At 36.6% G+C, this 27,327-nt stretch overlaps 1 protein-coding gene across 2 annotated transcripts in view; it reads left to right on the top strand.

Moving 5' to 3' along the window:
• Klf12 (KLF transcription factor 12) overlaps positions 1-27,327 on the top strand; it is a 445,629-nt gene that overhangs the window by 314,799 nt on the left and 103,503 nt on the right. For both annotated transcript variants that reach the window (XM_076872059.2, XM_076872060.2), the window contains one exon: positions 4,897-5,032. In XM_076872059.2, coding sequence (XP_076728174.1) covers positions 4,897-5,032 — 136 coding nt within the window. The remainder of the gene's footprint in view (positions 1-4,896; positions 5,033-27,327) is intronic.

Genomic DNA, 27,327 nt, shown 5'->3' on the forward strand with positions numbered 1-27,327 from the left:
TGCTTGGCAAGCACTCTATAACTGAGCTACATCCCTAACCCCTTATTCCTGCTAGGAAATGTTAGTTTGTAAGTTTCAAGGTATGTTCTTAAATGTTGTTGTATGTTTTAATGTCTTTGCACACATCTAATACAGTGACTTACGGGAAAACTTCCTTTTCTTATGAATAGCTGAATGAGTAGGTTATCCCTAAAGAAATTAGAAGTGTTTAAGTCTTTTGACAGCATCGAGGTGGGGGTGAGTGGGATGGGTGTCTCCAGTGGACGTGGGTGCCGTGTGTCTGTGTCAGTTTACTATTACGTGGGGAAGAAAAAAAGTTCTAATGTGTTGTGTGTTCAAGAGAGCCAGATACGCTGAGGTTGATAGTGCACACCTGTAATCCCAGTGACTCAAAAGGCTGAGGCAGGATCAAACATATGTCCCTAATGTCAAAACACCGACAAGTACATTTTGAATATTCTGAATTGAAAAGTGGATGATGTATAATGTAATATATAGCTTTTCTTTTCCTTCTTATATTAATGTGCCCACTTAAGTTTTTGTCACTAAGGGCAGATTGCCACTTGGCAGGAGAAGAGCGTGGGTAGGCTGACAGTAACTAGCGCTGTAGTTTGTGTACTTCGTTACTAGAAAATCTCCGGAAGGACCTGGGAGAGTTAACATGGCATCGTGATTTCATACTGCTACCCCAAAAATCACCCCAAAACTTAGTGGATTAAAATAACAATTATCTTATTTGTACATGATTCTGCGTGTCAAAAGTGTGGGGTGGGTTTAGTTGGGCAGTTTTCATGCTGACCTCACAGGGGCCCTTCACGTGGCTGCCGTCACCTGGTAGCTGGAACGTGGCTGGTCTGACAGGGCTTCCTTTTGTGGCTGCTGGCTGAGATTGGCTACTCTGCCTCCAAAGCAGTCTCCTAGAGGCTTGCCCAGGCCTATTCATTTGCTGACTAGCTTCTAAAAACAGCAAGAGAAAGGGGAAGCCCAGTGTGCAAGTGGTTTTGAAGCCTCTTCTTGTATCCCACTCACTAATGTCCCATTAGCCACATCAAGTCATATAGTAAGCCCAGGCATTATGAAAAGTGGCCACGCAAGGACGCAGACACAGGGAGATGTGATACGTTAGATAGATCTTTATAGTAACAGTCTACTATAGCTGGGTATTTGAAAGTTGCATATTCAAATTCAGGTGTTGGGATTCTGTGTATTTCTTCCTGGGATTTTGTCACATGGAATGAAATTCATTCAGGGTACCAGAAACCTTGAACTGCAGGGCCTGGGTTTCCCAAAACTGATCTCTTTTTCATTTAAGAGAAATAAAATCTCCAAGGTAAATGCTGAATGTTGATAGATCATCTCCTGTTCTACTTAGGGAAGTAAATTTTTTGTTGTTGTTCTGGTTGTCCAGATACCTTTTATATTGCCCCCAAATAACCACACCAGAGAATTAGGCCTTCATAAATAGGCTCAGTTAAGCAAAGATTAATGGAGGTGAACTAGGGTAGATATCCCTATTCCACATTTAATAAAAATAGAGTGGAATTATGGAAGTATGTAGATAAGCTAATCATCTGACCTAATCAGCAATGCAGATTTTAAAAAGCCTTTCTAATTACTTCCTCAGCTTGGCTGAAGGTATGGGTAAAAACAGTTTCCCAGCATGGTGGTAGCAGATGTATTTCATAATATTTGTTGAAAATATTGGAAAGAAATCCCCAATTATGATACCCTAAAAAGTACATCAAAGAGGATATCTTGTTTAACATATTTTATACTTTCAATAAGATATAAACATAACATAATTTAGATGATCACAACTCTCACTCAAGTTATTTGAAGTGTTTCATACAGTTAGACTTGAACTTTCAGAGCCAGATTGCTTCTTGGTTCACTGCCTGTATCTTCCTTGGTTTGTAATTACTTATGTATGAGAACTCCAGCTGTTTTTAACAAAATGACACTTCTAGAATATTCTTTTTCCTTTGGCTATTTGCTAATTAGATACCTTGGCAAAGGCATCTTTGTGTGTGATGTTGGGACAGCTTTAAATGTTACATTGTTGACATTTACAGGCATATGTAATACCATACAATATGGTATTCATTTTCTTGGCTGGCTTTGAATAGTTAGGAACGGCTGTTAAATGAATCATTCTAGAAAAGGATTGCCCAGAAAGAAACTATCTATGAATTTCTGGCTGAAATGCTTGTATCTTCCCTGAATCCTGAGCTGGATAGTCATCCTTACTTTCCATTTTGAGCTGCTCAGTATCTTCCCAGTATGGTCATGCTTTGCTTAATGATACTTCAGTCAATCACAGACTATGCATACAGTGGTGGTCCCACAGATTATTTTGCCTAATGGCCTCTTAACCGTCTTAGTTTTTGTAAGTACGCTCTTTAATGTTGGTACAAGAATGAACTCGCCTAACCGTGCATTTCTCAGAATCTGGCCATGTCGTTAAGTGATGCATGATAGTGTGTTCTTTTAATAAAAGTTAGCTGGAGCCAGTTTCTGTTGCCTCTGGCCAGAATAAATCTTAACGATATGGTATCTTCATGCTATTAGAGTGACCGAGAAGTTCAGCTCTATGTTATCAGGTGGTGGTAGTACATTTTGCTTTTTCACTCTTCTGAAGCATCTTCTCTAGGGATCAGATGGCAAATAAAGTCTTTTTGTCTTATAGTGAGTGCTACAAAGCAAACATTCAAAACCTCTCAATGGATTTCCTCCATAATTCCTGGCAGTTGGAGTGAAGGCTATATTTGAGGAAGTTATGAGGGCAGTCACATGACAGCGGATTATTTTTACTTGAGAAAAAGGCCAAGAAATATGGATGATCCAGCCTTTGACTGAATTTCTTCATGAGTGACTGAATTTAGGAGACAAGTGATTGAACTTAGTAAAGTGTAACACCTTTCTACATATAGACTCCTAGATCTCTAGGTCAGTTTTTCAACCTGGGTACTATTGAGATTTTATACTAGTAAATTCTTCACTGTGGGAGACCAATGCTCTTGTGTATTCTAGGATATTTAGCAACATCCTTGACCCCTTGCCCACTAGATGCCCTTAGCATCCTCTCCTTCCCCACCCCCAGTTACAACAAACCAAAATGTCTCCAGTGTTTGGGGGTTGGGGGGTAGGCAAATTTGTCTTCAGTTGAAGTCTACCACTTTAGATTGTTTAGATTATTTTCTCTTTAATTCATCCAATGTGTGTTGATCCCTTGTACTGTGCAAAACACATTTTGATTTTATACACACACACACACACACACACACACACAGGCAGAATGTTTGTCATATACACTAAAACACACTGGTTTCAACAGAAGCCAGTTCCTTCCAATCAACTTTAATTAGGGATCTGTGGGAACTCAGTAGGTATAACTTTTCCATCTAGAATGTAAATATTGTGTATAATCATAAGAAATTGCCTGTTTATAAGTAAAAATGGATGAAATATCAACATTTCCATATGGTTCTATATAATGTATGATATACAGTAATAGCAAAATGAGAAAACAGAAAGATGCCTTTTTATCAAATGTCATTCTAACTGTGATTTTCCTTTTTTTTTTTTTTTTTTTTGGTATTGGGGATTGAACTCAGGGGCACTTGACCACTGAGCCTCATTCCCAGCCCTATTTTGTATTTTATTTAGAGACAGGGTCTCACTGAGTTGCTTAGCATCTCACCTGGCCATTGCTCAGGCTGGCTTTGAACTCCTGATTCTCCTGTCTCAGACTCCTGAGCCACTAGGATTATAGGCGTGTACTACCATGCCCTGACTAACCGTGATTTTAAATCCATGTACCCAAACATTGTAACCATGATTTGAAGTACATTTGCTTTCCTTTGTCAGTAGTGGTGTTTTTGGAAGTCTTATATCGATGTCTTTGAGAACAATCTGGACTAGATCAGGGTGGATTGAAGTTTTATATTTTAACAACACAGTTATCAACTAGTGCAGTACTTTCAGTTGAGAAAGTGTGCTTACTTGATTCTTGAGGTGAAGGCTGATGGAAATTGTAGGCAGTGGTTGCTAAAATTGTCCTACCAGAAAGAAAGCAGAAATGAAATCTAATTTAAAACAGCATGGGCGAACACTTTACATTTTAACAGAAACCTCTCATTGAAAGGATCTGATGATGCTGGTCAACAGGGTCAGAACATCAGTTTCTTGCTTTGGCAAGTTTATGGTTAGAGGAAAATCATACCTAGAAATGCCTGTTTTGAAAAGTAAATCAGGATGGAGATGAAGAGCACTTTCTAACACATATAAACAGATATTCCGAATGCTGCCCACCTCTGCCATTTTTATGCACGCAGATATCCACGAACTGCAGTAAAGAACTGTGAGACAGCGGCTCACTCTAAACAGGAAAAGTACCTAACACTTTCATCCGTGCCAACTTTGTTCTCTTTTAAACTTACTATGAGGAGCATGAAGCAAATAATACCTCCTGTTCCTCATGCTCTCTCCCTTTCAGGGAAAGTGCTAATGAGCAGTGAGGTGGCCAGAAGTCTGGCAGCAGATGCAAGGAGGAGGAGAAACCAGAGGTTGGGACAGTAGCTCATGAGCTACATAATCAGCTTTTGACCACCGGGGAGTTGTAATGTTGCAGATCTTATAGTTTCTATTCTGTCATCGTGCACTGACAGACACTCTTGGTAGCTGATGTAGGTTTGCAAATCAAATGAACAAGGGAAAAAAAGTCAGTTGAGTGCTCAGTACATGAAATATGTAGCTTTTGCTAATTCCTGTATTGTCTAGAAAATTCCATTTGTGTGATAATGCACAGAAAAGATATTCCATGCTTGATGTTGGTCCAGGGCAAGGTTAACTTCTGCACACTAATTTTAATTCATTATATATGCCTTTTTTTCCCAGCACAAATGGACCCCCGAGGCCTATCTCCCAGACAAAGTAAAAGTGACAGTGATGACGATGACCTGCCAAATGTGACCTTAGATAGCGTTAATGAAACTGGATCTACGGCCCTTTCCATAGCCAGAGCAGTCCAAGAGTAAGTATCACGTTCTCAGGATGAAATAAGAATTGCCAAGGGGATCAATGGAGGCTGGGGCGCTGTAGCATCTCCAGTTCCTCATAGCTGTCATTCTAGCTGTGAACTGGCACACCGGTCCACATCTTTCCACTCAGCCTGTGCCCTTTGGGAAGAGATTAGGGCAAAAAAATGGAGTGTCTCAAAAGAGTTGGAAGTTTGTGTTCTGAGTAGATGTGAAATCTTTGTGCATCTTTCCTAATACCTCCTGCATCCTGCGTACCTCTAGTGGTGGAGGGGGGGTTCTTTTTGAATGTCACTATCCGATTATCTTCCTCGTTATTATGCACGTACAAAGTCAAGGGAAATAAAATGTGGCACATGTCATGATCTTGTTGTAGTAAGAAATTACAGAGGAGCTTTCCAGAAGATTTAAACTTGAAAGATAACATGTTAGCCCTTTGAAAAATAGGGCTCATGTGTCATTTTTAAAGGGCTTCTTTCTCTCTCACCCAGACCATGGGGTTAGAGCATGGGCCTTGGTTATTGAAAAATAGCAGCTTTTCTATCAGTGTCAACTTTGGGAGTAGACTTGAGCCCACGCCAGTGCATTTCTCTCTCTCTTTTTTTTTTTTCTGTAGAATATCATTTTCAGCTTTAAATTATAATTTACAAATAAAATTGTATACGTTGAGAGTTTACAATACACTGATTTGATACACGTGTATATTGTGAAATGTTTTTCACAATCAAGTTAACACACAGTTCATTGCCTCACATGGTTACCTTGTTTTTTGCTGAGAATGCTTAAGATCCCCTTAACAAATTTAAATTATAGAGAATTATTAATGATAATCACCTGGCTACATATCAGATCCTCATAACTTCCTCTTGTTTTATAAGTGAAAATTTAAACTTTTTGATCAGCACATCTTCATTTTCCCCACTTCCTTACCACCCCAGCCTCTGTCAACCACCATCTCTATTTCTGAGTTCACGGTTATTTATTTATTTATTTATCTTTGTATTTATTTGTTTGTTTTGGTTTATTCATTTCTTTATTTATTTTGTATTTTAATTTTATTTTTATTTTCCATGCATAAGTGATAGCTCTCTGATTTGCTTGGCATATCCATTTTCAGGCCACAGTATTTCACATGGCAGTATAACTGGCCTGTCTTTACTACTGTTATGAAAGTTGCATATGTATATTAAGCGATGCTGAATGTATTATTCATGTCAGTGATTTTCATTAGAGGAACAGTAAAGAATACACTGAGATGTGACCTGGGAAGCCCTGTGATGCCAGGAACCATCAATAGTTAATAAACCTCATTCAGGTCTGAGTACATGTGTGTAAACACTGAGAAGTGCTGGTACAGGTAGATGAAGCAAAGAGACTATTCTGCAGAGACCTGTTAATTATAGATGTACTTCAGAACTTATAAGAAGATATTTTTAAAAACTGTTTTTAGAGAGAAATTGATAATCTTTGCTATAAAATTTGTAAAAATTCTGCAGGAAGTTTGCTCAAAGTTAACTTTCAATGCGTACAGTTGTGTCCTTGTCTTTCAGCTCTTAACTGTCTTCTCAGTTCCTTAATGTGTATGACTGTTCCACTGTTGATTTCTCTTTCCTCTTTTTTGTTTGCTTTTATTCTTGATGTCTTCTGTCAACTCAAAACTGTCATAACCCAAAACAAACAAACAAACAAACAAACAAAAAACAGCCTTGGCTTTCCAATACAATATCATTAACAAACTCACATACTAAATAATAAAAGGATAAAATATCAGCTTAGCATATACATAATTAGAGGACTTGGGAAGATATCTGTTGATCTGCTTCCAGCACTTAGAACACTTTCCTAAGAGTGTTAGGTTGAGAAGGATGGCTCTAGGTAGAAAGGCAAAAAAATAAGAGTTTTCTGTGTAATGGAGGTAGCAAGATTCAAAACCCTTGGGCAACTCGTTTATGTTTGTTTTTCCAAGCCAAAACTAAAGGTGCCATGGTCTAAGAAAAATTCAAAGGTGTACCTGCTTCTTCTCTGTTTGGCCACCAGTACTGTCAGGAATGAGAGGGGGAAGATGAGAAAGGACGAGGACACTTAGGAAGATTGACACTTAGGGTCAAACTGTCTTGTTCCAAGCCAGCCCTCCTGTTGCAGGGCACTGACCTGACAGTAAACCCCAGGGTAAATATCACAGACTGAAGCTTTTTTCCCTTTCCCATTCAGTTCAGTCCTGCCTCATATACAACCATTATACTTTGCATTTTTAATCCAGTGCTCTGTTATTGAAATTAGTATGTATAGCATAAACCTTAATATGCTTGTAATTTTTTGCTAAATGTCTAGTACTATGCATTTTACTGTTTTTTAAAATGAATTTTTATTAAATCTTGAGTTTAAAAATGTTTACTTTGATTTGAAATGTAGAAGTTGTTAACCAAAGTTCATTTTCTCCCTAGATATGCAGATGTGTCTGTTTATAAATAAAAAGAACATGACTGGGTGGTTAGAGCAGCAACCAGAGGCACCCAGATTTATGTAGGTCTATAGAGTGAGGATACTGAGCTGTATGCCTGAACTGATCATTTCCACCATTTTCATTGAAAAGCTTTTATATTTCCACTTATCAGCTGAGCACCAGTGAAGTCAAGATATGTTGGAAGAAGTGGCTGCAAAGAGGCCCACAGATGGGCTGTCCCCTGCCTTACTTCAATATTATTGAGACTATTCAAGTCAGAAATCCTTTGTCTAGTAATTCTGACAAGGTCAACTACTAGCAATTCATACAACATCTGTTTTGGTTTGGTCTCATTTTTTTTCCCCTGATGATAAAATAAGGTCATTACCTTTAACAACTTGACAAACGGAATTATGAATTAAGTGTTTAGAAAAAGAGGAATAAAGGCACATGGTTAGAGCAAATTATTATAATTAAGTCTAATCCTAGATCAAATAATGATGTTTATTAAGTAGGTAAAGTTTGGCTTTGTTACCCAGAACCTCTCATTTTCAACCCCTTCTCTTAATTCCAAACCTTCATAATCTTCATTTTTAATGCAAGTAGAATAATCAAGTTGTATTACAATAAAATATAAATAAATGAGTAATATCTGAAAGAGGCCCCTCCCTAGAGGAATTTCTTCCTTACTGGGATCAAGTTAAAGAATAAAGGTTCAGATATTATAATTTAAATAAAAGTGAGGTGGCTGGGGGGTGGGGAGGAGGAAGAGGCTGAGGATGCATATTCTTTCCCAGGTCAACCCTTGCAAAATTGGGGAATACATGTTATTGACTCACGCTGTACCTTATTGGCCTACTCTCTTGGATCTTGATTATAATTTTAGCACCTGTTAAAGTGACACTCTTTTTAAATGACTATGGTCAATTACATTTAAGCTAGTTTAGACTCTTTAGCGTCTTCCTTCCATATTTTTATTATATTGCTTATGTTTTATTATATGGCTTTATTATGTGACTTTTTATGAAGAGAAACAACTTGTCAATTTCTGGAAACAAATTTCCCTTTAGTACTTTTTTCTCATAAACACCCCTTGACAGCACAGATAGGGAAGCAAATTCGATATTGCTTTCATCAGACCTGCCCTTTAACTGGCTCAAACATCACGATTTTTTATTTTTTCTATATCGTGGTTCTTAATTTGGAAAATAATGATCAAAGAAGTCTGGAATCTTGGGTTTCTTTTTTCTTTCTCCCAACCCCTCACCCCCGCCATCATTTTTCTTATTTGAAACTTCTGGAACAGTTACCGACCTTCTGTTTTTTTCTTAATCTCCTCAGGATGGTCGTTTTAATACCTTTTAAATTACAGTAGATAATATACTAGAGACGAGGAAGGAAAGGAAACAACAAATTGCTGAGAGCATATTTTTGGCAGATTTTAGGAGAACTCATATAGTTTTTATTTAATTCGCCTCATACTAGTGTTTTTATCCTGCAGAGAAAGAAACAGAAGTCCGGGGAGTTTTCTGTCCTTAGGTGTCCATAGCAAGTGTGTGCACTGTTCATGTCAAACTCTTTTGACTACGAACCTACGGTCCTCCATGATGGGGTGCCCACATTCCCCTGTTTTTAATGTTAAAGTTTTAAAACATTTAAAAATGTTTGTTATAATTATTAGTGTTATAATTATATATTAATATATTATTAATTATAATTATTAGTGAAATTAGTGTGGTGTTTTTTGTATTTCATTTGTTTTTATTTTTTATTTTTTTTAGCTCTGAACTCCAATAAGCGTACAACTTGTGTGATACCATTTTAGATTCTAATCTTCAAATTCATTGTTACTTTAAATGTAACCTGGTTTAGGAAGAAAGAATTCTGTCACAATTTAATGTTAATCTTTTCCTCATGCTCTTCTTCCCTATTCTGATCTTAGTTGCTCTCTTTATATCAAAGAAGACATTTGGCATTTGTTTTTTAAGGATTGGCTAGCTTCACTTAGCATTATCTGCTCTAATGCCATCCATTTCCCTGCAAAATCCATGATTTTGTCATTTTTTAGTGCTGCGTAATACTCCATTGTGTATAGATGCCACAGTTTTTTAATCCATTCATCTATTGAAGGGCATCTAGGTTGATTCCAAAGTCTAGTTATTGTGAATTGTGCTGCTATGATCATTGATGTGGCAGTATCCCTATAGTATGCTCTTTTAAGGTCCTCAGGGAATAGACCGAGAAGGGCGATAGCTGGGTCAAATGGTGGTTCCATTCCCAGCTTTCCCAGGAATCTCCATACTGCTTTCCATATTGGCCGCACCAATTTGCAGTCCCACCAGCAATGTACAAGTGTACCCTTTTCCCCACATCCTCGCCAGCACTTATTGTTACTTCACTTCCTAATGGCTGCCAATCTTACTGGAGTGAGATGGTATCTTAGGGTGGTTTTGATTTGCATTTCTCTGACTGCTAGAGATGGTGAGCATTTTTTCATGTGCTTGTTGATTGATTGTATGTCCTCCTCTGAGAAGTGTCTGTTCAGGTCCTTGGCCCATTTGTTGATTGGGTTATTTGTTATCTTATTGTCTAATTTTTTGAGTTCTTTGTATATTCTGGCATGAGGAAAAGATTAACATTAAACAGAGACGAGTGGGGTGGGAGAGAGGGAGAGAGAAGGGAAACTGTATGGAAATGGAAGGAGACCCTCATTGTTACACAAAATTACATATAAGAGTTTGTTAGGGGAAAGGGGAAAAAAAACAAGGGAGAGAATTAAACAACAGCAGATGGGGTAGAGAGGGAAGATGAGAGGGAAGGGGAGGGGGGATAGTAGGGGATAGGAAAGGTAGCAGAATACAACAGTCACTAATATGGCATTATGTAAAAATGTGGATGTGTAACCGATGTGATTCTGCAACTTGTATTTGGGGTAAAAATGGGAGTTCATAACCCACTTGAATCAAATGTATGGAAGATGATATGTCATGAGCTTTGTAATGTTTTGAACAACCAATAAAAAAAAAAAAGTCTGCACCACAGGGGGGGGAAAAATTCTGTCACAAATACATTCTCAGAAATTAAAAAAAAAAAGATTTAGCTTCTTTTTATCTGAAATCACAGCATAATATTGGAATGTGAGGAAATGAAATGCAAAATGAGTGCTCTTTAGGTAAACGTTATTGTTACTGTTATTTCATTTTTAAAGACTATTGCTGAGAAAATAATAGGATTTCCAGGGTGTTTTAGTATAGCATGAATGCTGACACTTCCAAACCTCCCTGATCAACGTTCTCTTTAGAACTGCTTTCTGCCTGGCTGGCTGTGAAGGGCAAAGTTGTCTAAGGGTGAAAGGGTCCTACCATCTTATTTTCAAGATTTGAGAATGTTGGGGTCATGTCTCTTCTCTGCTGATAAGATTGAGTCAGTTGTGCTTTGAGGAAAATCGAGGAAGAGAGGTTATGCATTTGTACTTTAAATTCTATGAATTAGGTTATTTCAGATTCTCCTAGATGCCTCCCAGACTTTTGGCATGCAAAGAGGCTGAATTTTCACTTAATAAGCCTAATAGGTGTGGGACACTTTCAAATCCCCACTTTAGATCCTATTGTGACTGAGATCTGTTGGTGGAAGTGGAGCTCTCTAATGGTGAGGAGCATCTTTGCTGGTGTGAGGCTGCTGATGGTAAATCAGGGAAGCTTCCCTATTGCCAGGCGAGAAAGTGCTATTAGGTTGCTCTTTTTTTTTTTTTTTTTTTTTTTTAAGAAGGTCAGGACTTAGTGTGAATGAATTCAGATAAAATCTAAAGTAGACGCTTGGCCATCATCAGCCCAGTGTTCTTCTAAGCCTATAAATTTTTTTTGATGACTTAATAACTCAGTTCTTGGGTATTTAAGAGCAAACAGAGACCCTATGGCCATACATAGTTCCTTTTATCTGTTCTCATGGGACAGTGTTGTTCCTTTTCTAGTAAGAAAAAAAAAATGTAATGATTAAAATTAAATTAAAAATTAAATTTAAAAATTAAAATACTTGAATTGTTCATGGATTACCAAATTAAGTCATGTATTCATTTGACAAGTCATTCATTCATTCAACCCCAAGTTATATGGTAGATATACAGAATGAATGACTCGTGGTTCCAGACCACAAGGAGCTCATTCATAGTCAAAGTACAAGAGATGAAGTAAAGCCCAATGGGATAAAAGCGTGAGGTATTGCCATTAGAGAGCAGAGGGAGACCACCTAAGTCAGATTAGAGGCGATAAGGGCGCAGGCATGTGGGAGCCGTGTGCAAGTTCATGACGACTGTGCAGAAGTGAGGGAGGACGAGACAAAGCTGCTTAGAGAGGTAGATAGAACTTGATCAGGAAGGACAAATTCATTCTGAAGACAGTGGGGTGCCACCAATGGCTACGAATCAGAAATGGCATGATCAACTTTCATCATCACACATACCAGACTCAAGGACCCTGAGTATGATTGTGCAGATTGAGCACTGTCTGTCCTGAAGGGTGCCATTCACTTGCTCTAGGATATGAACAGTGCAACAGGGGTCTGCAGCCTCCACAGTGAGACACAGGAGCTTGTGGTACAAACCTTATGTATGTGACGCGTATCATATTTTTGACTTTCCAATTTGTTGAAACTCTTCAGAGGGCAGATAACACGTCCTAGACTTTCTCTCCAAAGGTAGTGTCGTGAATTGGTCAGTTTTTAAAGACTAGAAAAAGCATCAAGTAAAGTAGACAACCACCGGTCTCATGTGCTTGTTTTGTAGGAGAGGGCAGGAGGAGACAGACAATAAGCATGTAATCACAATATGTATCTCAAGAAGGGAAGTGTTATGCAGGTAGAAGGAGGAGAAGATGGGCCAGGTTCCTGTTTCATGTAAGTTATTTAGACATGAACACTGGTATGTGAGACCCAAAGAGGTCTGAGATCAAACCACACAGGTATCTAGAGGAAGGGCATCCCAGGTGACACAGGCAGAGGTCCCAAGGCAGGAGCACTCTGGAGTGAATAAGTGAACAAATTTGGTGACCAACTCGAGAACATGAATCTTGATTTCACTTTATAGAGGAAACTGAGCTCCATGTCCCTAGGAGAGGCAATCAGGATTGAATCTATTTACTCACACAGGCTATTATAAAATTTCTCTTTTTTTGAAGGGAATTTGCACATAGTTGTTTAACTTCCTCATCCCCCAGGTCATGAGAAACAACTCTGTCTTTTAAAACATTTATTTACTTTGTATACTTCTTTTAGACCTGGATTCTAGAAGGCATCTAGTTAGTTCAACTTGTAGGCAATTTGTTAAAGTACTTAAGTTGTTTTAAATAAAAAAAACACCTACCACATATGTGCAAGGAAAAATGTCCATACTTTTGTGAATGTAATTATTAATTAAAGTAATAGTGTTTCTATCAGTTTATTCCTACCCAGTGGTTTTATCAAGTGTATCTTATTTTCTCCCTTAACAATGCATATTATTCCCCCTGACAAGTCAAAACTGACAACTATACTGGATAGTTTTGCACATACTGTTATCTCCTACTAACCTTTAGGTACTTTTATTACTAAAATTGATACAACAAAGTGAGAGCTTATCCTTAAAATTCTTTTGCATGAACTTTAATGATCATTAAAGGATATCATATGAAGACTGCTGAACAGATGTTGCTGTTTTGAGTGCAACTTGTATGTCTTATGTTTATGATTAGCTTTTATACTCTATGCATAATGCTTAAGAATCTATTTGACACATCCATTCTATAGACTATGTTTTATTCTCCCTAGCCATTTGGAAATCACTGGGTTAACTGAATGTTAATTCATTTTTTTTTTAACTGCCATTCCTTGTTCTGTTTTCAATTTTTTACTTCTTGATAATCAATTTAAAATTGAAGTCAACTTTTCAAAAACAAAGTTTTTGATTTTTAAGTAGGGGACTCCAAAGTTACATCATGGATATAACTAATGAGCTTTATTAAATACAGACTTTTTTGCTACTTTTATATTACATTTAAAAATTAAAGTTAGTAATTTTTTTAAGTTTTTAATATTTTTATTCAGAATTTATATTTCTTTTTTTGAGGATTATCTGTTCATGTCTCTTTCCCATTTCCCCATTGTATTTTTTTCCTTATTTATTTAAAGTTACATTTTATGTTGGTCATTAATCCTTTGTCATGCATATTTCAAATAAGTGTTTTTCCTTAAAAAAAAAAAAAAAAAAAAGAAGCCAGTACTGAAGAAAGTTGGAACCACTTAGTGCTGGAACCACTTAGTGCCACAATTCCCAGTGCTCATGTGATTCTTAAAGTTTGTAATTTTAAGAATTCTAAAATGTGATAGTATTTCATGTGGTCATACAACATATTCCAAACTGATTGCCTATATTAATTTGCTTTCAGTTGTGTGACATACAACTGAGAGAGAGCTTCATACTGCATTTTCCTTGACAGATGTTCTATCTCTAATCATTTTGCAAACTTATTTACATCATTTATATTTCTTACATATATACTCTTAATCGGTACAACTGGTGAGGGAAGGTAGTCATTTCTCATGCATTTTTGATGTGTGTTGACACAAATACTCAGTGATAATGTTGAAATATTAATAAGCCTCATGACAGGTTCCCAGAACCATTCATCACTGTTTCATTTAGTCAAAGCACACAGGAGGAAAACAAAACACTAATATGTTTGAAATTAACCCAGTTCACCAGGATACAGTTTCTTATATTTTCTAGTCAAATGCTCTGAACCCTCTCTTCTTATTACTCATCTTGAGTTATAACCATTGTACCATTATTTTCCCTTACTTTATATCATTTTTCCACACACTTGAATCTCATTGAGTACATTTACGTACATGCATCAAATAGAAGTATGAAATTGACGGATACCCTTTCAGGGAGACCCTGAAGTCAGCTGAGAAGTCTGAAATAGACAGAAAAAGATAGCTTAAAGAAGAGTGAATCCTACCATGTTTACTTGGTCATCTGAAGCAATACTTTACCATCTCTTTTGATAGTCACATAGCCAAGCGTAGTTAGCCAGTTTGGATGTAGCACATCATGCATCATGGCTTACTTAAAAATTAAGATTCCAAGCCATTAACGCATGGTAAAGTAAAAATACCTACAAATTTTGAGAATATTCCTGCTTAATCCAATGCAAAATTACTAGTGTTAGGGAAGAATTCCAGACTTTAACATATAAAGTAAAATAAAACTCTGCCAAAGTTAAATTTTAAGATTCCAATGTATCATTAACATTATTTATTCCTACTTACAGAAAAGCAAATCTGATATGTAAAAATTAATGCTTTAAGGCTGGAATTGTGGCTCAGTGGTAGAGCACTTGCCTAGCACGTGCAAGGCTGGGTTTGATTCTCAGCACCACATAAAAAAAATAAATAAAGATATTGTGTCCATCTACGGCTAAAAATGTTTTTTTTAAAACTGCTTTGGCTTAGTGCTTTAACATTAACTTAAATGTAATTAGGTATTCTTAGCTAAAATGACGACTTTATCAGCCTAATTTTAATGGAATGAAATAATATTGCCAGATAAAATTCTGGATCTTTCTTAACTTACATGACGAAGCCTGTGGGATTGGAAGTATATTCTGGGTTTAGGAGGGATTACTAATGTACTTGTATTTTTTAAGAGACTATTTGTGGAAAACGATCCAAATGAATGAATTTACTATTTTTCTAATTTAATTTCCTAAGTTTTAGCAAATTGTACTAACATTCTTTTATAAAATAATGCTTCTGGTGGTTCTCATAATTTCTTCTCCTTAGACCCACCTAATGACATATTTTAAAAAATCAGTAATAACAAGTAAATTTATAGCATTGTGATATAAATTCTTATCTCCAGGGTTTAGATGCCCAGAAATGTCTTGTGTTGCCAAGTATAATAAAGTGGAATTATTAAAATACAGAGCTTGACAAGAGTCCTATTCCAGCTGCATAAGCAAACTCTGTGAAATTTAGTTTTGTTCAGTCTATAAACTCAAATTAACATTGCTCAGCCTCTCATGGTATACAAAATAACTGTGTGTGTGTGTGTGTGTGTGTGTGTAGATAGATAGATAGATAGATAGACAGACAGACAGACATCATTAGCTATTGTGCCTTTTCCTCCTGGTTTCTAGAATTATGTAACCAAATGGAGTATAATAGTGTCATAAATAAAATCTAAAGCTGAAACTATTACCCAGATGATTGAAAATAATTTTTTTTAGGTAGAATTCCATGAACTTTCAACAGAAACATATTTTAGTCTTCAATTCCATATTCATTCTCCATTTTTGTCTTATATATAAGTAAATAAGACAGAATGTGAAATTGATGCTTATAAACCGTCCATTGTGGGGCTGGGGTTATGGCTCAGCGGCAGAGCACTTGTCTTGCATGTGCAAGTCTCTGGGTTCGATCCTCAGCACCACATAAAAATAAATAAATAAAATAAAGTGATTGTGTACAACTACCAAAACTAAATATTTATAAAATAAAATGAACTATCCATTGTCTAATGCAAATATAAAAGTAATTTAAAATTATATATTTAGAGGAACGTATTTTCCTAATATGTAATAAGAAAATGCAAACAAGAAAATTGATTAGGAAAAACAAATGCCTTTTTTTGAACCAAGAGATTAAAATATTCTTTCTCGTTTTCTTTTATTGGGTAGATTACATTGTGGGGTTAAAATATATAATTTTTTTTTTTGCTTGAATTTTTATGGGCTTATTATCCTAGTGAAGTCAACAAATCGGTATGTAAGCCCTTTAGACAAGAAAACCAGCCTGACTTTTTAACATGTACTTCTTTGGTAACAGCTTTAGCTTTGGCTTTTTTAGCTCTAGTTTTTGTCCAACCTTCTAGGTCAGAAGCTACTTTGAAACAAATGTGGAGTTTTATAAATCTTGCCAAGCATATCTTTAAAAGACCAAGATTATACTTGTGTTTTTAAAGGGATTACATGGCACATTATTAGTCATAAAAATGAGAGTAACAGATTGGTCACATGCCAAAAAAATCAGGAAGAATAAATCGGAAATTATTGAAGTAGTTCAGACATGAACAGGCCTGGGCCTGCGCCAGGGCTCAAGGGTTGGCTTTTGAGTAAGTATCAGCAACAGTAACCCTAAGTGTCGAATTTAAAAAAGTAATGCTTTATAATTATTAATTTATTCTTTTACTTCTACCTCACAATGTTTCTTAATATGGCCATAGTGAATTATCTCACTTTACAGAAAGTGAAGTGACTGTACAGTGATTCTACTGATGCCAAATCAAATATTCTTTCCACTCCTGGTTAAATGTGCTCCTTCCTGCATTCTTTCTTGAAGGAAAGGATTTATGGTTTATATTTTAAAGGAAGAATGGGTAGTATTGATGATAACTAGATTCTCAAGGATCATACGAGAGAAGGGTAACTGGCCATACCTTTGAGCTGAATGATGTCCAGTCGGCCTTCATATCCACAGGTGCCGCATATGTGGAGTCCCCCAAGTGCAGAGCAAAAGTGTATGAAAAATATTATGTCTGTATTGAATATGCACAGACAGACGTATTGTGACAATTCCCCAAACAATATTATATTACGGCTATTTAGATACACTCACATTGTGCTAGATATTACAGTTGATCTAGAGATAATGTTACACACATGGGAAGGCATACATATCTTTTGTGCAAAGGCTGCCCTGTTTTATATACAGTTGTATTTAAGCAATGATAGATTTTGGTGTCCAAATGGGGGACTTCTGAACCATTACCCCAGAAATACCAGAGAGCGGTCCAAGGAGTTTGATAGACTGATGAAACATCCAAGTGGAACTCTTCCTTTGGTGTTTGAAGATTCAGAACTGGAGCTGACCAGGAAGGACTAGAAATATAAAAGGCAGTCATTGCATTAGAACAATTACTGGTGTTTTCTTTTTCTGAGGTATTTTTAATATTAGACACACTAATTTTAAGGGTACATTTCAAAAGGTTTAGCGATCACATACTCTCATGTAAAATACAGTCTGTTTCCATCAACCAGAAAGATGCTTTGTGCCCCTTACTAGTAAATTCTCTTTCTAGCCAGCACTTTCTGGCATTTGTTACCACCATCAGATTTTCATTTATAGAGTCATTATGTGGTTTATTCTTTTGTTTCAGGCTTCTTTCATCAAACATTACATGCTTGAGATTCTCACATGTTGTTCATTGCTCACTAGTATTCCTTTGAGTGGGAATAGCATACTTTGTTTGCCCATGCCCTTACTGATGAATGTTTAGGTTATTTTCCATTTGGGGCTATTATATTAAGGCTATAGGAACATTGTGCAACTCTTCTCTGGACACGTTTTCATTCTCTTTGATAAATACCAAGTAGGGGAATTTCTGGATCAAATGTAGGTTTGTGTATGCCTTTGTAAGAAACAACCAGAGGGTTTTCCAAACTAGTTGTAGCCTTTCCCATTCTCAACAGCCTTGGTCCATTTGCTCCACATCTTCACCTACCTTTGCCATTGGTAGTTTTTGAGGCATTCTAATGTTTATTTACTCTTTACAGCAGAATTGTTTACATTCAAAGGAATGGAATGCCAGGAGTTTGGAGGAAGTCCCACAGGGAGGATGCAGGTGAAGGCAGAAGATTTAATCCAGGAGACAGCAGAGGCTGTGAGAAACACTAAGAAAATAGGTCCTATCCTTTCTGGGATAAAGGAGAACAAAAGATGAGAATTCTATTCAATTTAGAAGAAAGGAACTAGAGATAGTACAGATCTAGTTATGTAAAAAACATCCTGGCTGATACAAAGAAATTTTGAGTACTAGTCTAATTGGAGCAAAAGATTTTTTTTTTTTTTTTTTTGGTGTGTGTTAGGGGGCCAGTACCAGGGATTGAACTCTGGGGTTCTTGACCACTGAGCCACATCCCCAGTCCTATTTTGTATTTTATTTAGAGAGGGTCTCATTGAGTTCTTAGTGCCTCATTTTTGCTGAGGCTGGCTTTGAACTTGAGATCCTCCTGCCTCAGCCTCCCAAAACCACTGGGAGTACAGGTGTGCGCCACTACTCCCAGCTGGAGCCTAAGATTTTGAGAAAGCAAATGTAGAAATGGGGTGGTGAGAGAGATGAGGAAAATAAGACCCAATACGGGAGTAGTGATGGTCATTTGATAGACTAGAGAGAAATGCCCAGAACTTTGAGACAGTTTTTCAAGTGATTATGTTTGAAAAAGCACTGCAATAACAGCATGCTTCTGTCTGTCTACATAGAATCAAGTGTGTATCTGATAATTTTCTGGATAAGTTAATGTAGGGAGCAATTATGAGGTTTTATTCATTCTAATGCCAAGTATTAGACATTATGAAAGGCCCAGTGTTTGCCAGAGCCACTTTTATCTCTTCCTTTCTGTTTGGTTTTCATTCTAGGTACAAAATCTTTGTCTTCTTATTCACATGAACTTTGAAATGCTTCTTTCTTCCTTTAATCTTTTAACTTCAAACGTGAATAAATATTTGTAACTGTAAACCCAAAGTATAAGCTGGGTGTTGGTTCATCCTGAGGATAAAATAAGCCACTTTATAGTGGCCCTTTTATTTGCTATCTAAATAACACCTTACAGCTCTCTAACTTTCCCATCTTATTATTTGGAGAAATGAGAATCTTTTAAGTGCTTTCCAGATGTCTGTGCTTGTAAAGTGCATAGGTATGACATAGTTGCTTTTTCATATTACAAAGAAGTAAGATTGTAAAATCAAAATTGCAGATAAACAATACTGATGCATCCAGAGACTCCTGCCATATACTTTGAATACACTGTTCTACTAAGCGATGCCAGCAATATCAGAGGAAATTACCATACTACTTCCTTGTTACACTTCATTCATTCACTGTTCATTGAACATTTGCCATACATAAGACACCATGCTAGCCTACGGAAGAGACAAGTAGAGAATGTCGTCTTTAACATGCCAAGAAGGATTTCAGTTTTTTGTCCACCATTATAGCTAGAGTATTGCATTCAAAGAAAATTTCCAGTGAATTAAAGTTTTCCTATTCATTACAGTAATTTCTGCTATATTTCACACAGAAAACTGGAATTTATCGAGCACTCTGTACACCAAGAAATCACCAGTCAATACAGGAGGTTCGTAGGAGTTAGGAAAAAAAAAAAAAATCTTTACCATTGGAGGAAAATGAGATTCAAGATAATTTCAGATGTCTGGCCAATTTTGGTCACTAACAAAAATTCAGCAAAAACTTTTTTTTTTTTTCAATCTGATACTTGTAAGATCCAGACTGTTGATTTTGAAACCAGTCACGAACAGAGAGAGCAGTGTTTACCTGGCTCTGTCTGAGGGCAGGGCGGATACAAAAAGTCATATGTGTCCCTTGCTTCATTGTAGGCTATGGTCCAGTGTCTCCTGCAGGGGAAAGTAGAAGGACATAAGCAATCGAATCAATTTGTTTTTGTAAAGGTTTCTTAATTTTCTGGGCTAGTTAAAAACAAGGTTTACTCTATTAAGGCATAGATCTTTACATTATGCCAAAAATATCCTTTAAGGAAAAAATATGAGGAATTGAAGATGGTGCAAAGGTCAGGATAAAGGGCCAGGGGTTAGCACAGTGGTAGAGCTCATGCTTACCCCTAGTTGAGGCCCTGAATTCAATCCCCAATCAAAAAAAAAAGCCAGAATTATACACTAACAGAATTAAAGCTTTTGAAATTACTTCATCAGGGGAAGGAAAACTCAAGGTTATTTTCAAGGTTGTTTTTATATTTATTGAATATTATCAGACAGCAGGCAGTGCTGAACTATGGGTCACACAGAATCTATACATAGAAAGTGGACTCTATGAATATTGAATGTTTAAAAATATATTTATAAGAACATATAATTATGTATTTATAACTTTTTAAAAGGCCATTCCGGAATGTGATGACGAATCATTTTCCAAGGTGGCTCCAGGAGCAGATTCAGCTCCCTCACCTCAAACAGTGCATCTGAAAGGTCTCCTCACCTTTGTGGACCTTTTTTTCTTTCCCAACAAGAAAACAAGGAGTTTGGACTAAATTATCTTTCGGGTCTTCTTCAGATCTATTGTGTAATGTCAGCATACTCGAAAGACCTGTGCTGTCTTCGGTAAATGCTGCCTGTAACCTCCCTGTTCCCTTTGCCATTTAGTCACAGGTTTCGAAGGTGCCTGTCATTGCTCTGCTGTTAGGATGCACAGTGACCGTGTCTGAAATGACAGCTTCACCCCAAAGAAGAAGATGTAAATTGTGACTTGGCATAGTTTTATTCACATTTGTATACTTGTTCTTTAACAATTACTTCAATTTAAATAATCAAGTAAGAGCTTGAAATTTTGAGTTTCCATAATAAAACTACTAAATGAGATTTAATATAATGATAATAGATGACATCTAAGAGATGCAGCAAATGAAAAGTATCAAGAAACTTAGATGCAGAAAATATTAATTGTGAACACGATAGTTGTTCAGGAAGGGTGTTCCAATCCAGGAAATTCATTTCCTGGCTCCTGGCTTGTTACTATTGCTAACAAAGGATATTGCCGGCTATGAACTCACAATATGAGAAGATAAGTTTGGTGTCAGAAAAGTGGCTTTGATAATGTTTTTTAAAACAGTACCTAAAAACACCTAGGCTTTGTAGAAGTGTTTATTTAGTATTCATTAGAGTGAACTTTAATCATTTTTAAAATTGTAATAGTAGCACTATGGCACATAAGTCAGGTACCAACATTTTTACAAACTTGGAGCCTGTGTATCCATTTGTAATTACTAGATTATCTTCTTTGGGAACAGATCACAAAACAGGTCTCCTGCCATCCTGAATCGTATTTTTTAAACTCCCAAACACAAATATTGACCACAGTGCCTGTAATGTAGTAAAACCTCAATAAACGTTAGTTGTGGCTGCTTCCTGTTGTCACTGTTTTTATTATAGACCATTGGTTAGGAAGATCATCCCTTTGTGCTAGTTCTTTTCATATTCATGTGTGCAGATGTCCGCTCACATAACCTTGCCCAGTTGAGCACATTCCTGGAGCACACATGTGCCACACTCGGTTAAATGTCAGGCAGAGTGAGACCCACATATACAGCATGTGCCCTCGGCACAGCCTGGCGTTCCCTTGCTAACCACGAGTGACTGCTTCATGTACAGCTGCAGTGACATGTGATAAATCATGTTGGTTCTCATTTTCTAATGTTTACAATAATAATGAACAATCTGTGCTTTTGTTAGAGGTCATTATTAGTTCACTGGGAAACCAAAATTTCTATGAGTATTTTTCAAGACATGGGGTCATCGTTTTGTGATTGAGGTACAACATTTGTACAGAACCTAAGTATGCAGCTTAATGAATGTTTACATATTTTACATTCAAGTGACCCTCATAATGAGCAAGATATGGAATATTTTGAGCATTTACAAGCTTTCCTTTAGCTCTTCCACTCAGTTATAATCTGGATTATTTGAGTTATTTCCACTTAGGGGACATTTAGATTGTTCTAGTGGAAGAGGCTTCTGAGAGTGCTAGATGGTTTATTGAACCCTCTTCTTACCTTTTGGGTTTTTGTTGTTGTTGTTGTTATTTTTGTGGAACTGGGGATTGAACGCAGGGGCAGTTAACCACTGAACCACATCCCCAGCTCTTCTTATTTTTTAGTTTGAGATAGGGTCTCACTAAATTGCTCAGGGCCTTTCTAAGTTGCTGAGGCTGCCTTTGAACTATGATCCTCCTGCCTCAGCCTTCTGAGTCACTGGAATTACAGATGTGTACCACTGCACCCAGACACTCTTACCGTTTTTAACTGTAAATTTCAGTGGATCCAGATTCTTTTATACTCAAAATAAAATATAAGCTAAATAGAATGTTCCCTTGATGATATAAATATCATATTTTTATATTCACTTCATAATTACTAAGAATCTTTGTTCATAAAATAAGTTTATTGTAACTAGATATTCCTTTTATCTTTTTATACTTTGGGATTTTGTGTACAGTGTTTTTTTTTTTTGTTTTGTTTTTTTTTTTTTTTCTTGGTACTATTTGTTGAACCCAGGGGTGCTTTACCACTGAGCCAAATCCCCAGTCCTTTATTTTTTACTTTAAGACACTAAGTTGCTGAGGCTGGCCTTACACTTGGTGATCTTCCTGCTTCAGCTTCCCAGTGGCTGGAATTACAAGAGCCCACCACCATGCTTGACTTGTGCATAGTCTTTAATAAAACAATTTCTCCTCAAACTAGCAGTTTTCCTCCAGGGTTTGGGTATCTACAGACTATAGATGTAAATATGGAAAATACAGGTCTATAAACAGTGTCTGCAATTGAAAATGGCCCATTCAGGTCAGATGACATTGGACACATTCTGTGGCCATAGACCATATTTACCATGTCTAGTACATTTTTCCAGCCAAGATACTGTGTTGCAGAGAATCATTTCTGAGACTATTCCAGCATGATGCCAGCAAATTAGATTCATGTTTTGATGCTTATGTTCTCTGATTCACAAAGCTCAAAATTCTACATCCGTATCCATAACATTTGGCCTGACAACTGGATGGAATATTGGTTTTCAGTACTTCTTTACCATTTCAAAGGAGATTTCAGGATAATTTATATAAATGTGTAGTACAATTGAAGAAAAAAAAAAAAAGAAAGGACCAAGCAAACAAATCAAGGTACAGGGAAAATAATGCAAGAATAAGTGGATAAAGCTGGAGAAGTGTTAGCACCTTGACAGAACATAAGGTCTGTGTGCTAAATAGGTGCAGGCTGCCATGGTCATCCACATCCCTAAGGCTTTCTCTAGAAGAATACCCACAAAATGTTGCATGCAGAAAACCAAAACCTGGTAACTTATTTACAATGAAAAACATTCAATTTGGCAGAAAAAAATGAAAAAGAGGAAATATGACAAACTATTGAAGTTCCGCAACAACATCTGTTACTTTTATGAAATGCTCTAATTTCAAGTAAATCATTAAATAAAAGTATAAAAATGATTGTAGCTTTCATTATATGTGAATTACACATGACCATATACTTATATTAATAAAATCTAGTCAAAATGAATATTCACATGTATTAATAAAATGTGATTTTATTAATCATATTTAGTATATCTACTCAAAATGTCTACTCTTTGACTTATTAAAAAAAGTATAAATGACAGTGTAATTTTATCATATTTTTATCTGTCCATTTAAATTTCAGATAACCAAAAATTAAAAGAAACTGTTTTAGAGAACTTGAAAAGAATAAAAATACATTCAGTTTAAAATTTGTTTCTGGGCCCACTATAGTGGTACATAATCCCAGCTTCTCAGGAGGGTGAGACAGGAGGATCGAAAGTTCAAGGCCAGCGTGGGCAACTCATCAAGACAGTGTCTCAAAATAGAAATCAAAAGGGCTAGAGTTGTATGGAGCTCACTGGTAGAATGCTTGCACAAGGTCCTGGGTTCAATCCCCAATACTACAAGATTTTTTTTTCAGGTTTAAAAATATTTTTTCTGATGAATTCAAAATGCAGAACATATTTTCCAAGGAAAAATTAATCCTTTTTATCAAAAGCAACAAGATCAGAACAGAAAAATTCTCCATCCAGGCAATTTTTTTTTTTTTTTTTTTTCTTAATCAGTGGGAAGAGAGAGTATAAGCTAGAGGAAGTTCAGGGCTGGGTGTCCTTACTCCTGAATTTGAATTCCACCGGTGTTCTAGGCTAGGTTCATTTGCAGGCATAGCATATATATCTGCAAATGGAAGTAGAATACCTGCTCCTTTCTTGCCCATTAGACCATGATGGGTGGAACATCAGTATTAGTCGGTGAGTTCTTCAGTTTCTTAGTAAAATTGGTCCTAAATGCACTGTGGTGTTCTATGGAAATTCTCTAAGAATGCTTTCTTTGACCCTAGTACCCTGCGCCATGCTACCTGCAGCAGATTGAATGAAATAGAAAATTATATGCATCTCTTTAACTTGGTTTAAGATATCACCCAAGAGAATATTATTGGCTTTTATTACCGCAAAATAGTTTCAGCATAGGTCAGTTCACAAATACTTGATAACTGGAAGATTAAACTTATATTCCATTCACAAACAGTACAATTTTTAAAAGATCATACAAAAATAAAATTACAACAAATATATTGGCCAGAGCAGAGTGATAAAACCTTAAATCCCAAAAGAAATACTTTTTTTCCTTCCAGTCTACAACAGTTACTATTATGGTATTATGTAAAAATGTGGATGTGTAACCGATGTGATTCTGCAATCTTTGTAATGTTTTGAATAACCAATAAAAAAAAAAGACCATATATAATAAAAAGTTTGAACAATTAATTAAAAATTAATGATCACCTATTAAAGTCAGAAAAAAAAAAAAGACATTTTAAATCTTTTCAGCTGACTGAAGTGTTATACTCCTGTGTTCCAGGGATTTGAGAAGATGATGCAGGAGGATTGCACATTCAAAACCAGCCTGAGCAACTTAGCAAGGCCCTCAGTAACTTATAGAGACTGTATTTCAAGATAAAAAATAATAATAATAATAAAAAGCAATGAGGATTCAGCTCTGTAATAAAGCACCCAGGGTTCAATCCCCAGTGACAAAAGAAATTAAAAAAAAAAAAAAAACCCTGCTTTTGTAAGCAGTAGTAGATTGTTGAATTGTTTTTACTTTTCTGATACAAGGTTTAAAGCTTATGTTTGTCAGCCTCCATCACTATAACAAATGACTGAGATAAATTTACAAAAAAAAAATTTTTATTTTGACTCACAATTTTGGAGGCTTCAGTCCATTTTATCATTTGCCCTCATTGCTTTGGGTCTATGATAGCACCTCATGGCAGCAATGCAGGGTGGAGCAAAGCTACGCACCTTACAGCAGGGATATAAAAGAAGAGGATCTAGCAGGGGTTCCACTGTCCCCTTTGAGGGCATGCCTCCAGTGACCTGATGACCTCCCACTAGGACCCACTTCTTAAGGGTGTCACTACTACCCACTAGAACCATGCTGGGGACCAAGACTTTTTAACACTTGCATGTCTAGGAGACAAATAAGAACCAAAATATAGTAGTACTGTTAAGCCAATGGTGAATTAGAAGCAAAGAAAATAATATAGTGTTGTGCAGTGATAATGCACCAGATACAGCACAATTCTTATTTCTTTTATCTGTGCAACTGAATTCAAATTGGTATTAACATTTCAGAGATGAAAAACTCAAGTTCAGATAACTTGCAGAAGATCAGAGTGCAGAGTATTTGGGGGTGAGAGTCCTGACTCTAAAACTTTTCTTTTTTCAGTTACAGTCTGAAAGAATACAGACGTTCTTAGCCCTGGCATGGCTATAGTCTCAAGCTGTGACCCAGGGTGAGAGGCATGTGGTGTTATCCTCAGTAGGTTAGGGCAGAGGTAGGCCTGGATCTATTGATCTCTGGGATGCTTTCTAGCTCTGGGTTCATTCGTGAAGGTGTAAAAACAAACATGCCTTAAACATGGTCCTCACTTTGGTCAGACTAGCATGTGTGATGCTCAGTAGGCCCTGGATTTCCTCAGAGTGCTCATTGACAGAAGGCAAACGTAGTAACAGGTGCCTTGCTCCTGCTACAGGATTTTTGTGAAGACCAGACAACACTTGAGAAGGTGTTGTGTGACTCTGAGGTACGTCACCCACATAGAGTGTCACTGTGATTCAGCAGTGAGCCTCACTTTAAGACCAGTGATTGAAACCGTTTGTAGAAAAACCAGGGTGTGCAGACCCTCCATTGATTGGGATGCCATATCTGAAACAGGAGTATTATTAAGAGCAGCTCAGCTCTTAACTCATCACAGGAAAGTGAAAAATCTTCCTCAGTAATTTCAAGTTTCATTAATGATCCAAAGTGTTACCGTTTGAAGGAAATACAATCTAATAGCTTTCAGAAACAGCAACAAACTATTTTGAAATGGACACCAAGCCTGGCTTTTTCTTTAAACTGGGCAGTTTGCTGACACTCACATGCTTCGTGGGACCTAGACAGTCATGAACACTGAGGAGGTTTCACTAGAGGAGAACTTATTTGTGTTAGAGCACCTGGGTACAAGTTTCATATTTTACAAGAAATTAAATGTAAAGGATTCCCATTTGTCTATCTGGTTACCTAATTTAGAATTTAATGTATAATTGAGATGTTCAGAAGCCAAAATGCAAAATGAGATCAAAGTAATTTAATGGGAGAAACAAAACCTTTTCTCAAAAAAATTAGCAAGCATCTAGACAAAGGGAACATGATATGCATTTGATAGGAGAGCAGGGGTGGGGGAGGGAGGGCGTCCTGTGTGCCCACACCTGTCCCTCACAGGACTGCCCTCAGCGTCCCTGCACAGCCCAGCATGATTGAGCTAAGCAGTCCCAAGACACACCTGCCTACCCTTGCCTTTGGAATGTGAGGACATGTGTTTCTTTCTATAAGTATCATTTTTGTCTCTTCATTGATCTGCTGAATGACAAAAAAAAAAAAAAAAAATAAGGAACAAAAAGACCCTCAAAGGAATGACGCATTTGGGTGAAGTTAGAGCACACACCTCAGATTTCTGGCTGCAATTTCTAGATCAGTGGTTTTGCAACCAAAGACACAAAATCAGTTTAGTAATGAATAAGACCAAAAGAAACAAAATTGCTTGCATTTACCAGATTTCCTATAGTGATAACTTAGTTAGGAAAATATAAAAACCAATAGATATACAGGAGTGTGCAGTTTTGCATATGAGAAGTAAGTGAAATCAGGAAAGAATCAAAGAAGACTAACTTATT

The sequence above is a fragment of the Callospermophilus lateralis genome, chromosome 12, assembly GCF_048772815.1.
Source record: "Callospermophilus lateralis isolate mCalLat2 chromosome 12, mCalLat2.hap1, whole genome shotgun sequence".
NCBI lineage: Eukaryota > Metazoa > Chordata > Mammalia > Rodentia > Sciuridae > Callospermophilus > Callospermophilus lateralis.